Source organism: Zingiber officinale, chromosome 10A (assembly GCF_018446385.1).
Source record: "Zingiber officinale cultivar Zhangliang chromosome 10A, Zo_v1.1, whole genome shotgun sequence".
Taxonomy (NCBI): domain Eukaryota; kingdom Viridiplantae; phylum Streptophyta; class Magnoliopsida; order Zingiberales; family Zingiberaceae; genus Zingiber; species Zingiber officinale.
Genome location: NC_056004.1, coordinates 32975234 through 32990585, shown reverse-complemented (window position 1 = coordinate 32990585; position 15352 = coordinate 32975234). Strand labels below are relative to the sequence as shown.

General features: G+C 38.0%; 1 protein-coding gene across 1 annotated transcript in view; it reads right to left on the bottom strand.

The window, feature by feature from the left end:
* The window catches only part of LOC122027414 (alpha-N-acetylglucosaminidase), a 79882-nt gene that overhangs the window by 40223 nt on the left and 24307 nt on the right, over positions 1 to 15352 (bottom strand). Inside the window, exon 6 of the mRNA XM_042586364.1 lies at positions 11886 to 11980. Within this exon, the coding sequence (XP_042442298.1) occupies positions 11886 to 11980 (95 nt within the window). The remainder of the gene's footprint in view (positions 1 to 11885; positions 11981 to 15352) is intronic.

The following is a 15352-nucleotide window of genomic DNA, read 5'->3' as shown; positions in this document are numbered from 1 at the left end:
ACACCGTAGAAGGATTCAGCCAAATAAGGTGTGTTTCATACTTTTAGCTGTGCAAATTAGTCCTTCAGTCTGAGGCACGAGGTAGCCTTTTGTTGGATCATCTATATTATATACTTTAAAGAGTGTTCTGATTCTTTCTATAGTTCCACCATGTATGGGATGTATCATCCATGACAAGCGAATTCATCACTATATGGGAAGAAAAAATCTTCCATATTTTTTTGTCCAATTACAATCAAGGAAATCCTAAGTTGGAGCAAGATATGACGGGAAATTTTTTTTTCCTAGGTTAGTCCAAGTGTTTAATGAGTCATGCATGATAGAATGAATATATAGTTATGGCAGATTGAGTTTCGAAAAGCTACCATGCTTTTTGTTTCATTGGGAGATTGTGTGATGAAGTAATTTCACTCCATGGTCATAATAGTTTGGAAACCTTTATAAGAAGTATTGTATCTAGGTTTTGACATTGTGTTGCTAGACACCAAAATGATTTATAGGAATCTAGAATTCAAGATTTATTGATTTTGAAATGGATTAATTTGACAACAATTTGACTGGTCAAAATTAAATCTACAAGGACTTAGTTCCAACCACTTTGTAGTTGAACCTAAGGGGTCATATAAAAATGAAATTCATATCAATATATAACTGATAGAAATCAAATTGATATGTGATTAATTTAGAATAATAATGGATTTGACTTAAATCTGCCAAGAGTTGGCAATTTTTAAAGTGTTAATAGTTCAAAATTGGCAAAACAAAATCATTTAACACACTTTTGGGAGTAAAAGTCAAAAGTTGGCTAAAATTAATCTCTAAGTGATTTTTTAAAAATAAATCAAGAGCTAATTAGTGATATTGTTTAATGATTATTAAAAACTAATGATTCAGGAATTTTCTTGCAGGATTATATAGCAGGAATTCTAAATAATTCTAACTCAGGATTCCCTGAAACATTTCATGAGAATTTGATTGATTCTACAATATTCACAATAACAATCAAACCTTATTCATTAGGTGAGGTCAGCTACATGGATCCTTCTACGCCATTGAACTCTATCCCCTATTATATCATCATTTATATTTAAATAAATCTTATCTTATTTTATTGTTGTTAACTCTTTGAAATCTTGTCATCATTAAAATCAAAGATATACAAATCAGGAAAAATAGGAAAGGATCATTTGTCAATTCTTAGCTTTAATTAGTTTTAATTAGTTTCCTTATTATTTAATTTCCTTTTTATTAGTTTCCTTTCTATTGTAAATTCTCTCTATAAGCAAGAGAGTCGTGTACCTATTCTTTTGTATAAGAAATTATTTCTTCCTCATTTTCTAAGTTGGTATCAGAGCTATGTCAGAAGTCACGTCCGAAACCACTATAATCCCTGCCACTATGATAAAACCTTCTGAGACCCTGCAACACCATTCCAACTCTCATTCAGTCCAGATCACCAGCATCCGCCTAAATGGTGACAACTTCCTCCGGTGGTTGCAATCCATTCGAATGTATTTCCGTGGGCAAAGAAAAATCGGTTATATCACGGGTGACAAGAAAGATCATGCTCTTAATGATCCGCTACATGCCATATGGGATGCTGAAAACTCCATGGTTATGACCTGGCTAGTCAACTTCATAGAGGAGGATATAAGTACCAATTACATATATTATCCTACTGCAAAAGAAGCCGACTCAGGTCCCTTCAACAAAGAGCAGATGGATCAACTCTTGAAGCTGATAAAATACAACTTCTCATCTCATATTCCTAGTGTTTCCTTGGCACAAACAGGTAGCAATCCTAAAGCTCTGCACATATCTAAAGCTTTCTCCTGTTCAAACTCCTCTCCGTGGATTATAGATTCTGGAGCCACAACCACATGTCTAGTTGCTCTCACCTATTTAATACTTATTCCCCTTGTTCTGGAAACGAGAAAATTAGAATTGCCGATGGTAGTTTTTCACCTATTGCAGGAAAAGGGCTTATCAAACTGATCGAACAATTTCATCTCAATTCTGTTCTTCACGTTCCTAAATTAGCCTGAAACCTTTTGTCTGTTAGTAAACTATCTAATAATTCTAATTGTCGTATTATATTTTTTTGAATCACATTGTGAATTTCGGGACCAGAACTCGGGGATGATGATTGGGCGTACTAGGATGATTGAAGGTCTCTACTACTTGGATGAAATACCTGTTAGTAATAAAAAAAACTCAGAGCCTTAACAGTATTAGTTCAAACTCAGTTCGAGAAAAAAATAATGCTATGGCACTATAGATTAGGACATCCTAGCTTTCCTTATCTAAAAATCTTATTTCCAGAATTATTTAAAGGCATTGATGGCTCTTCTTTACATTGTGAAACTTGTCTTTTTGCAAAATTTTATTGTTCAAATTATTTGCCAAAAAATTACCAGGCCTCCAAACCTTTTACTTGATTCATAGTGATATTTGGGGTCATCTAAATTATTACTCTTTCTGAAAAAAAATGGTTTGTAACATTTATTGATGACCATATACGTTTATGTTGGATTTATCTAATGAATAAAAAATCGGAAGTGAGAAATGTGTTCAAAAATTTTTACACTCTGATTGAAAATCAATTTCAAACCAAAATTTGTATTTTACATTCTGACAATGGAACAGAATATTTTAATGAGCACTTGGGTGATTTTTTGAATGAAAAAAGTATTTTTTTTATCAATCCACTTGTCGAGCTACCCCTCAACAAAATGGCATTGCAGAAAAAAAAAAAATAAACATTTACTTGAAGTAGCACATGTCATAATGTTTTATATGAATGTTCGTAAGTATTTATGGGGTGAAGCAATTTTAACAACCTCTTATTTGATAAATAGGATGCCTACTAAGGTGTCAGAATATAAAACACCTCTTGATTGTCTTAAAAAAAAATTTCCTGAAATTAGATTATTTTCTGATTTGTCTGTCAAAGTTTTTGGATGTACTGTCTATGTTCATGTTCCATGTCAATTTCGTTCAAAACTTGAACCACGTGCTATAAAATGTGTATTCTTGGGTTATTCGTCAAACAAAAAGGGGTATAAGTGTTTCGATCATCAAACAAAAAAAAAATTTATGAGCATGAATGTGTTCTTTTTAGAAACAAAACCCTATTTTTCTAAAAATTCTCTTTAGAAGACGACAAGTGAAGAAAAAAATAATTTTTTAGACATTTCTAACCCACTTTCCAATATCATTTTTCCTGACAATCTTAAAAATAATCACCCACCTCTAGTGACTAGTGTTGAAAACTCTCGATTAAGGGGAGAAATACTACAAACTGATCGTCGTGATCTGAATTCTGAGCTTCAAGTTTATACTAGGAAGAGATTTCATCTGAGGAATAAAGACTCGAATGTCAAGCCTGCACAACACCTGACTTCGAAATTTCAGGTAACCCTATCAGAAGTTCAGCTTTGATTCCTCTTATTGTGTCTAATTCTTCACCTACTATTCCCGATCTTGATGTTCCTATTGTAATTAGAAAAGATATTCGAAATTGCACTAATCATCCTACTACAAATTATCCAAAGACTATCAAAAAAACCATAAAGCTTTCACTTCTAGGACTTCACACTTGTTTGTTCCAAGGAATATCCAGGAAGCGTTGGATGATCCGAGTTGGAATTTAGCAGTCATGAAAGAGATGAATGCTTTAAGGAGAAGTGACATTTAGGAGATAGTTGATCTACCCAAAGGCAAGAAACGAGTTGGGTATAAATGGGTGTTTATAATAAAATGTAAAGCTGATGGAAGCATTGAAAGGTACAAGGCTAAACTGGTGGCTAAAGGATTCACTCAAACTTGTAGGATTGACTATCAAGAGACCTTTGCTCCAGTTGCTAAGATAAACTCTATCAGAATTCTATTATCTCTTGCAGCAAATTCAAATTGGCCTCTACATCAACTTGACATTAAAAACGCATTTCTCAATGGTGATCTAGAAAAGGAGGTGTTCATGAGTCTACCGCCAGGATTTGAGAAGGGCCTTGGCAGTGAAAAAGTATGCAAATTAAACAAGGCATTATATGAATTCAAACAGTCACTAAGGGCATGGTTTGAACGCTTTGGAAAGGTTGTTATTAGTTATGATTTTTTTGCAGAGTCAAGCAGATCACACTATATTTTATAAACATTCAAAAAGGGGTAAAGTTGTTGTTTTAATTGTTTACGTTGATGACATTATCTTAACCGGTGATGATGAAACAGAATTAACAGACCTAAAGAGGAGACTCGCAAAAGAGTTTCAAATTAAAGATCTAAGAGCTCTCAAGTATTTCCTCGGAATGGAATTTGCAAGATCCAAGGAAGGTATATTTGTTAATCAAAGAAAATATATTCATGATCTCCTTGGAGAAACAGGTTTGTTGGGGTGTAAATGGTTGAGACTCCAATTGAGCCTAACTTGAAATTAGAAGCTGCTAGGGCTGAAGAAGTAAAGAACAAGGACCTTTATCAAAGACTCGTAGGAAAATTGATTTACTTGTCTCATACGTGACCTGATATCGCTTTCGCAATTAGCATGGTAAGTCAGTTCATGCACTCACCCGGAGCAAAACATTTCGAGGCCGTTTATAGGATATTGAGATATTTGAAAGGACTCCAGAAAGAGGTTTATTATTCAAGAAACATTAGCATCTTCAAGTCGAAGTCTACACAGATACAGACTGGACAGGGAGTGTTATGGATAAGAGATCAACATCAGACTATTGCTCCTTTGTTGGTGGAAACCTAGTTACGTGGCGAAGTAAAAAACAAAATGTAGTAGCCAGAAGTAATGCTGAAGCAAAATTCAGAGTTGTTGCCCATGGAATCTGTGAGGTAATGTGGATCAAAAGAATTCTTGAGAAATTGAAGCTTTCTTACTCAACTCCTATAAAGGTTTATTGTGACAACAAAGCTGCTATTTCCATAACTCATAATCCTGTTCTTCATGATCGCACAAAGCATATAGAGTTGGATAAACATTTCATCAAAGAGAAAATCAACACCGGAATAATATACATGACATATCTTCCAATAAATGAACAATTAGCTGATGTATTAACAAAAGGACTACACAAGAAACAATTTGATAAGCTAACTAGCAAGCTGGCTATGGAAGATATCTACAAACTAGCTTGAGGGGGAGTGTTGGAAATCCTGTCATCATTAAAATCAAAGATATACAAATCAGGAAAAATAGAAAAGGATCATTTGTAAATTATTAGCTTTAATTAGTTTCCTTATTATTTAATTTCCTTTTCATTAGTTTCCTTTCTATTGTAAATTCTCTCTATAAACAAGAGAGTTGTATGCCTATTATTTTGTATAAGAAATTATTTCTTCCTCATTTTCTAAGTCTAACCAAGTTTTTTTTAATCTTCCTCGTTTGATGTGTATATTTGTTAACAATATTCACAAAGGAAACAAAACAAATGAGTTGTTTTAATTACTTTGCACGAAACTAAAATGGTGCAATGGGCCGACCATCAAGATTCAATCATGATCCAACGCTTGTCCGAGAGATGGTGCATGAGTAGATCTTTGTTAATGTTCATTCATCATGACTCAGCATGCAATAAACAATATTAGATAGCGAATGAGTAGGGATGACAATTTCCCCCGAATCCGATGGGGAATCCGATATCTGACCCGAATGAAGGAGGATATGGAGGAAATTTTTAGACCCGATTAAATATTTGGGTATTCGGGTATGAATATTTTCAGGTTCGAGTATGGAGGCAGACGTGATAAAATCCTACCCATATTTATTGAAATAATTTTTTTTTTAAAAAAAAGAGAATTGTAGGTAATAATAGGATGATGGGTAGGGTATGAATACCCGATCCTCCGACGGGTATGAGGATTGGGATGAAAGTTAAATACCCAATAAGCATGGAGATGGGTATGGGGATGAATTTAATAAATAGGGATGGGTGCGGAGGATATGAAATCCGACCCAAATCCTACCCATTGTCATCCCTACGAATGAGTAGATCAACAATAAGTGACTCCCATTGAGAGCCACTACTTTTCACTAAGAAGACTTGGCTGAGGGTTCAGGGGTTGTACTTGTCATCACATCTAAATCTTTACATGCATGATGCAGCATCCTGAATTTGGTGTAGACAGCATTAGCATCTCGAATCCTTGCTTGGCCACCATCTAGGGCAGAGGTTATGCTGTATTTTTTGGAGCCGAAAAATTTTACAAAAAAAATAATAAAAATGCCAAGGTATGAAGCATATCTTGTTTCCATTTCTTGAGGAAGAATTATCTCAATCCTCGAGTGGTGCATAACTTGTGTGCTCAAATTTTGTGACAGTTTCTTGTGAACAGGTGATACGATTGCTGGAAGACCATCAAATAAAAGAGGAGTTTACTTGTTTCCTCCTTATCCCTACCATGTAGGAAAAGATTTTGAATAGCGTAGTTTTTGTACATAGTGAATAGGATTCGGTTGTTTGTGTAGGCTTGCACTGCAACTGAATCACATCCAGGTGATGCAGTGAGTTTTGCCAATTGTCTATACTCTCCTAAATCAGATCATAGTTCTAGACTCATTTTAGATTATAAAAAAATTAATCCTGATCCATTCATGAATAATGAATTAATGATAATGAGATCATTTAAAAGATTTTTTTCCACTATGTGTGTTGTCCTATTCTCGATGATTGGAATTGTACAGCTGTACAAACAAGGTATAAAGTGGCATTCCTAGTTAGGATATGGAATCGATGGAATTCATTAGGAAGAAGAAAAAGAAACAAACCCCGTCATCTTACCTGGAGGATGCCACTAGGAGACTGGTTGGAGGAGGTTGTTACGAGTGGGATTCCATTGATGTTAGATTGTGAGGGTCGGAAGGATATGAAGTAGGGTTAAGTTTAACACCCACCGAATCATAAATAGATAGTTTCTACATGCAATGTGCCAAGCTGGGATATTTCAAGCAGGTGGACCATAATACCTCCTATCTTCTTGCACTTGTAAAGAAGAATAATAGGCGTAATAAAATCACAGTTGTGGAGAAGACTGATGGCAGTCATCTAGAATCTTTTGAGGAGGTAGTACAGCCTTCACAACTCATTTTCGGAGATAGCTCGGCACATCAGTGGACTGGTCAGTTTTCCCCACTCTTGTTTGTAGTTTGGGCCACACATCAAGACTAACCAGCATGATCAGCTTGTCCACCTCCTACAGCAGATGAGATCAAGGCAGCATTGTTTGATATAGGGGATCATCAAGCGCCTGGTTCAGATGAGTATGGGTTGAAATTTTTCAAGCAAGCTTGGGACTAGAGATGAAATGGGTAGGATTTCATATCCTCCGTACCCATCCCCATACCCATCGGATATTTAGGTGGCATTTGGTTTAGAGGTTTGGGAATAAAGGAATGGATTTATTCCCAAACCTTGTGTTTAGTTGATGGGAATGAAATCAAGATTTTGGAATGAAACCCAAAAACTTGGGTATGGATGAAACTCACCCCCTCCCTTGGGTTTTGATGGAATAGAAATAAGAATTAAGTTTTGGACGTAAAAACCCTTAGTATATTTGTTCAATTTTTCTTTCATTTCACTCTCTCTCCTTGTTCTCTCTCATCATACTTTCTCTCTCCTCATTCTATCATCACATTTTCTCTCTCAACATATTTTATCTCTCGTCACACAATCTTTACCATTTTCTCTTTGTATTCTCTCTCATCACACACTTTCTCTCATTATTGTCTCTCTCCTCATTTTTTTCATCATACTTTCTCTCTCCTCAATCTCTCTTACCATACTCTCTCTCCATATTTTATCTCATCACACTTTCTCTCTCTTCATTCTCTTCCATCACACTCTCTCTCCTCATTCTCTCTCAACACACATTTTCTACCATTTTCTCTCTGTATTCTCTTTCATCACACACTCTCTCATTATTCTCTCTCTCATTATTCTCTCTCTCTTCATTCTCTCCTTATTTTTTCATCATACTTTCTCTCTCATCATACTTTCTCTCTCCTCAATCTCTATTACCATACTCTCTCTCCATATTTTCTCTCATCACACTTTCTCTCTCTTCATTTTCTTCCATTACACACTCTCTCCTCATTTTCTCTCATCACACTTTCCCTCTCTTCATTTTTCCCATCACACTTTCTTTCATCACATTTTCTCATCATACTTTCTCTCCTCAATCTCTCATTTTCTCTTGTCACACTTTCTCTCTCTTCATTTTTTTCCCATCACTCTTTCTCTCTCAACACACTTTCTCTCTCATCATACTTTTTCTCTTTTCAATCTCTCCTATCACGCTCTCTCTCCTCTTTCTCTCATCACACTTTCTCTCTCTTCATTTTTCCCATCACACTTTCTCTCTCATCATATGTTTCTCTCACATTCGACTTTCTCTTCCATCTAATTTTTTCTCTTATTTTCCTCTAGGGGTAAAAAAGGAAATTTAGGTTCATTCCGATTGAAAATATTCAACTAAGCAAACATTATTTTTAAGAATGATACCCAAGTTCATACTCATTCCCATTCTACAATCTATGATACTCATTCTCATTCCGATTCCTAGGAGGGAACCAAACGTCACCTTAACTTTCGTACTTATCCCCATATTCGTCGGAGGATCGGATATCCATATTCTACCCATCATCCTAGTACCTACCATTCTCTTTTTTTAAAAAAAAAAATAAATTATTCAAATGTACTTGTCTGCTCTTCCTCATCTCGCGCTCCTTTGATCGGGTGAGCATTTCTCTTGGAAAAGACGATGAGATACATGTTAGTAACCGGATAAAGAGACAGACTAAGTTTTTTCTGAGGCAAAAAGTGGACTAAAGTTTTTTCATTCCCAATAACAAATGGGTATATATATATATATATCGAGTAAGGTATGGGTAGGATTTTACCACATCTGCCTTCATACCCATACCCACAAATACTCATACCCGATTACTATAAAAAAAAGAAAGTCCGGTGCATAAAGCTCCCGCCATGCGGGGTCCCAGGGAAGGATCCCTTATACGCAGCCTTACCCTGCTTTTTGCAAGAGACTATTTTCAGGATTCGAACTCGTGACCTTTTGGTCATATGGCAAAAACTTTACCGTTGCGCCAAGGCTCCCCTTCGAATACCCAATTACTATAATCGGGTCTAAAACTTCCCTCCATATCCTCCTTTATTCGGGTCAGATATTAGATTCCCTGTCAGATTCGGGGGAAATTGTCATCCCTAATTGGGACACGATTGGAAGGGATTTTACTGGAGCTATCCTGAAATTTTTCATTAGTGGTAAATTGATCCGAAGATAGAATCACACTTTGTACATGCAAGCACAATATTATATTACAGACCAATCGCATGTTGTACAGTGATTTACAAGGTTCTTTCTAAGCTTCTGTTGTACAGTGATTTACAAGGTTCTTTCTAAGCTTCTGGCGAGCAAACTGTCAATCACATTAGACCATATCTTACATCAATCACAAGTAGCATTTGTACATGGAGCCTCATCACAGACAATATCCACTGGACCAGGAGCTTTTTCAAAAATAGGAAACGCATCTCACTCACAAGCATTATAAAAATTAACCTTCAAAAGACTTTCGACTCGGTACATTGAGATTTCTTGCATGAGGCACTTATTGGGTTGAACTACTCGAACAGTTTGTTGCATGGATTATGGAGTGTGTGACTACCACCTCATTTTCAGTAGCCATTAATGGAGGATCTTTTGGACTCTTAAGAGGAACTAGAGGCATGAGACAGGGTGGCCCATTGTCACCATATTTGTATAGAGATTTTTGGGAGGCAAATACAACAACGCACAATAAGATTGGGCTTCCGTTTCCACCCTAAGTGTGCTCATCTTAGACTAGCTCATCTAGCCTACGTGGATGATCTACTTCTATTTAGCAGAGGCTATGAAGCTTTAGTTACCACATTGACTACTTACAGGAGTTTGGAGCAACAGCAAGGCTTTAGGTTAATAGACTAAAATCATTTATTTACCTAGCAGGAGTTGATGACATGACTCACAAGTGACTGCTTTCCATCATGGGATTTCAAGAGGGCACTAAGCCCTTCAGATATCTTGGGATTCCACTAGCTACAGAATGTCTTCAGATTTCCGATTACAGCCCACTGCTTGATTCTTTAATCTGACGGATAAATGCTTGGTCGAAGAAGATGCTATCCTATGCAGGCAAGGCGCAACTTATTACTTATGTGCAGGGAGTGGAATGCTTATGACTATCTATCCTACCACTATCGCCACTATCACTAGGCATTATTTGATTGTATTTACAGCATTTGTAAATCATTCATGTGGATATCGAAGCATTCACCAGTGTCATGGGAAAATTTGTGCAAACCCAAAGAGAAAGGTGGCTTGGGATTTCATGATTTACGAGCTTAGAACTTAGCACTTTTGGCAAAAAATACTTTAGGGGATACAAGCTAAGGAGGATGTGCTCCGGATAAAGTGGGTGCATCACACTTACCTGAGGCATGCAGATATATGGACATGAGAGGCAACCCATTCAAATTCCTCTCTGATCAAGCGCCTACTGCAGATATGGAAACTTCTATTATTGGATGTCAGTTCTCCGGAGGTTGTTGGACAAAGACTAATAGAGTAGTTTGCACAAGATGGCGGGATGTCTCGGACATATGACTTATTTATACATCCTAGTCCTAAGAAGACATGGACTCGAACGGTGTGGAAGAGGCAAAGAGGCATCTTCCCACAAGAGACAAACAAGATTAGGATCAACAGTGCACTTATTGTTAATAGGTACTGGAGTCGTAAGAGCACATATTCTTCGGGTACCTCCTATTCTGGAGTTATGGAAGAGGATCCGGGATTGGCTACACATGTGGTAAGAGATGTCTACCTACTAGAGGACATTGAGAATCTTTGGGAAATAGTATTGTGGGAGTTGAATGTTGACAAAGGTCCGACATCTTGCCTTGTCCTCTTTGGTCCGCTTATTAAAGTCCGCTTATTGTACGCTTTGTTAGTGCTATATATAAAATTTTACTTATCCAAAAAAATAACTAGTGGGTTTAGGAATAGGGTTAAATTTAACACCCGCGGTTTACGAATAGTGGGTTTAGGAATGAGGTTGGGCTTCCAATTTTGTCCACCCTAGTGTTTAGCAGCAACTAGGAGGTGGCTTTGCAATACGTTGATGGGAGGTAAATCTTAAACAATCGCCGTCAATCACTAGCAGTAAATGAGTAGACAAAAATGGTTGCATTAGAGGTAGGTCTCGTATATGTCGATACCAATTAAAATTTTATCCACATGCAGAAGAATGCCTTCGCTTATGTCAACCAAACCAAAATGGTGTTTCAATCTATGAATATATCCAACCATGATATGGATCTAGATGCCTCATTTAATGAAAAAAACAAACATAATAATTGGTGGTGTGATATTCCGACCAGAAGTATCATTGCTTAAGTGTCAGATGTTCAACACCTATAAGAAAGGGGTAGATGAAGAGTAGAGTATCAAAGCACTATACTCTTCAATGTTCAAGTCTTGACTAATATTAGCAACACTAAGATTCTAATTTCTACACATTGCTACAAAGTTCAGATAGCCTAAAAAATAGTCTGCATTAAAAGTCTGTTTACTTAGTATAACAACAGTTTGTTATGTCCCCAAAGCTGCACTAAATCTGTATGGATTGGAAAAAATTCACAGGGAAAGGCACTGCAGTACAATAAATGTAAAGCACTGAATAATGTCATGATTAAAAAAAATCAAAACAAATTATTCAATAAAATGAAAATAATAGAAGTTCCAAGAGGATGAAAAGACTAGAAATAGCAAATTTTTCAGTAATATTCACTGATGCAAAAAAAAACATGTTAAAGAAGTACCAGGTGTCATTCCAAGTTCAAGCATGCGAGATAGAATGCACTTCTGCAAGACTAATTGTTGATTTAACCAATTTTCAGATAGTGGCCCACCCCATCTGTGACACAATCGTAAATCAATAATATTTCAGTAGCGGCAACTAACATGTGTCTAGGTTATGCCTCTATCTAATTTATCAAATATGTTGATTTTGTTTGACATCATTAGCAAATCCATAATTTCTTTTGCCATAGAGTAACCTGCTTTGAATCAAAAATAATAATAATTGCAATTGAAGGGACAACAACAACAACCAAGCTTTATCCCACTAGGTGGAGTCAGCAATCGAAGGGACAACACATTTAGAAAAATAATAGGTACTCTAAACATTGTAAATGGGATTAAAAAAATTGAGCATTGTGCCAGAGTAGGACCTTCAATGAGACCTCTGATGGTTTCACATGGTTGTCCTAAGAAAAGAGATTTTATAAAGATTTCTAGTTTTCAATTATTCTAATGCATTTTTGTTCTTGTCATTTCAAAATGTAATACTTCAATATCGTTTTCTATACTCGAGTCCTATTCTAGGTATACACAAAGTAGAACAGTAGTTTACACATTCGATGTCATGTTTAGAGACCACTATGTTGGTGCAACCTTAGGTCAAGGTTGACCTGGTTGACCCGACTCGAGGTGACGTGACTCGAGTTGTATTTTGATGTTTGACTTGGGAAGATTGTTGGTGCAACCTTAGGTCAAGGTTGACCTAGTTGAGTTGTATTTTGATGTTTGACACTCGTGGAAGAGTTGTATTCTTGATATGGGACAAGAATAGATGTTTGGGAGATTATTGGTGCAACCGTAGGTCAAGGTTGACCTGGTTGACCTGAAAAGTCCAAGTATGGAGACTTGGCACTGGAGAAGTCCAAGCAGGAGCTTGGCGCGGGAAAGTCCCAGTATGGAAGCCTGGCATGTTCAGGCAGTTGGAAAGTCCCGGTGAGAGGCGGTGAGAAAGTCCTAACTGGGGGGGTGGAAAGTCCCGTGAGTGAAGTCAAGCAAAAGTCCTAACCGGATGTTAGGAATCGAAAGTCCCGTGAGTAAAGCCGCAGGGAAAATCCATGGATCGTGATCGGACATCCGTGTGGAATAGTCCAAGTAGGTCAAAGGATCGGACACTGGCGAGGAATTCTAGCAGTCAGGGAGTGACCGATGCTAGGGATGATACCAATAGGTCAAGGTTGACCGGATATTGGTTCGAAGGTTTGAGACTTGGTCGCAAAATCAGCTCGGATCGGCTCCGCACCGATCCAGGATACGCTGTTTGTGCTTACCGATCGGTCCGGGGACCGATCAAGAGGTTCCCTGAATTCAGTGGCTGGATCGGTCCGAGGACCGATCAGTTCTGCCAGAGAGTTGGGCAACTCTGTGAGCCGATCGGCGGGACCGACAAGATAGGCCCGACGTCCTCGCGACCGATCGTGAAGTTTCTGATCGATCAGTCAAGCCGTTGCTCAGCTGACGCTAGTTCTCCGCTTCTTCTTCTTCGCAGTATAAAGAGGGCTACAGACTTGTGATTCTCGCTCAAGCTACTTCTTCTTCCTTCGGAAGTTCTCTCAAAGCTTCGCTTCTTCTTCGCCGAGCTTCAGCTCGTGCTAAAGCTTCGCGCGAGCTTCTTCCTGGTTTTCTAGCTAGGCTTGATCCGAGTTGCTCACGGTTCCCGCCGACTTCAAGAAGGCGCGTGTTGTTTACTTCTTGTTTTGTTCTATTTCACTCTATTGCTGCAAAGATTGTGGTGAGGTTTCTCCACCCACAAGGAGTATCTATTAGCTGGTTCGGGGACTCATCCACCAACGGATTGGTAGGGTCCACCTTACGACACGCCGAGGAGTAGGAGTTCATCTCCGAACCTCGTTATACTTTCTTCTCCTGTTTTCTTTCTACGTTGTATTTCCGCTGCACTAACCTAATCGTAGGAAGAAACGCGAAAGATTGGGGTCGGCTATTCACACTCTCTAGCCGTACTAAGAGATCCTAACAAGTGGTATCAGAGAGGTTGCTCTTCATCGGATTAACACCGGGGAGCACGAGAGGATGGATCTACTCGGAGAAGATGTCACCATTCCACCATTCTACGAATGTGGTGACTTCGCGTAAGGTAAGGATGAAGTACTTTCTTATGACTAACATAATGAATTGGTTTTGTGTACAAGAAGGTTTTATTCCTCCGGTAGATAAGGAAGGAAAACCACTTGAGAAGAAGGAGTGGACAAGAGAACAAATTCACAAATCCGAAATCAACGAAGAGGTAACGAGAATAATTGAATTTTCATTGCCTACTAACATCTTGTGTAAGATAGGTTACAACAATGCCAAGGAATTATGGGATAACTTGGCTAAGTTCCATGAGGGAAGCTCAAATTCAAGCCATGAAGAGGAGCTAAGTGAGCCAAGTAGCTCACATCATGGAGGAGAAGATTTAGAAGTTGAGGGTCACTCAACATCCAAGGAAGAAGAGGAGGAGAGTTCCTCTTGCTCAAGTTCGGAGCAAGAAGAAGAAGTTTCCACCTTCGGAAGGGTTGAAGAAGAAAGCTCATCTCCATCCACAACCCTAGGTAACTCAAACACTGTGATTTCAAGCAAATTACACATAATGTGTTTTGAGTGTAGGGAACATGGACATTACAAGAGTAAGTGTCCAAAGAGGGTAAGAAAGACTCCACCGGCGCTAAAGGTCAAGGAAGCCGGAGTCCCGAAACGCAAGGGCAAGGAGCACATCGTTCCAATGCAAGCAAAGGGGACACTATAGAGTCAATGTCCAAGGGGAGGCAACCTCACAAGGACAAGAGGCCAAACACATGTAAAGGGGAGCTAAGGCAAACCCTAAGGTAACCTCTAAGGTTCATTTTGCAATTCTAATAAAATGCATGCTAGGAATTTTATTGCACTTGTCGATAATAAGCATGATAACCCTAGAAATCGATACATGTGCTTAGGAGCCAAGCATGTTAGCCTAGATAAGAACAATTCTAGAAATGCTAACCCTAGAATTAACTCATCTAAGGCTAAGGAGAACCTAGGTAGAAACCCAAGACAACTAGAATATGCTTGGAATACCTCAAAGAAAATGATAAATCAAAACTTGAGGTATTAGAGAAAGAAAATCAAGTCTTGAGGTCAAGACTTGACTCTGTAAGGCTCTTATGGATTTAACTCTAGGGTCTAGGGTCAAAAACCCAAGTCCAAGGACAAGAAAGGTTTGGTCACAAACCTAAGTCCCAAGTGGTCAAGCCCACTTATCATAGTGTTCCATTCGATTATGGAACAAAACCTAGGGCTGGGAAGACCACCACCAAGGTCACAAGGAGAGTCACCCCTAGAGTCAATGACCAAGGCTTCAAAGCCTAAGAGGGTCATTAGGAGGGTCTAGGGAAGTCATCCCTAGTGAATATTTAGTGAACCCAATGAGCTCTAATAGGTATTGGGTTCCTGG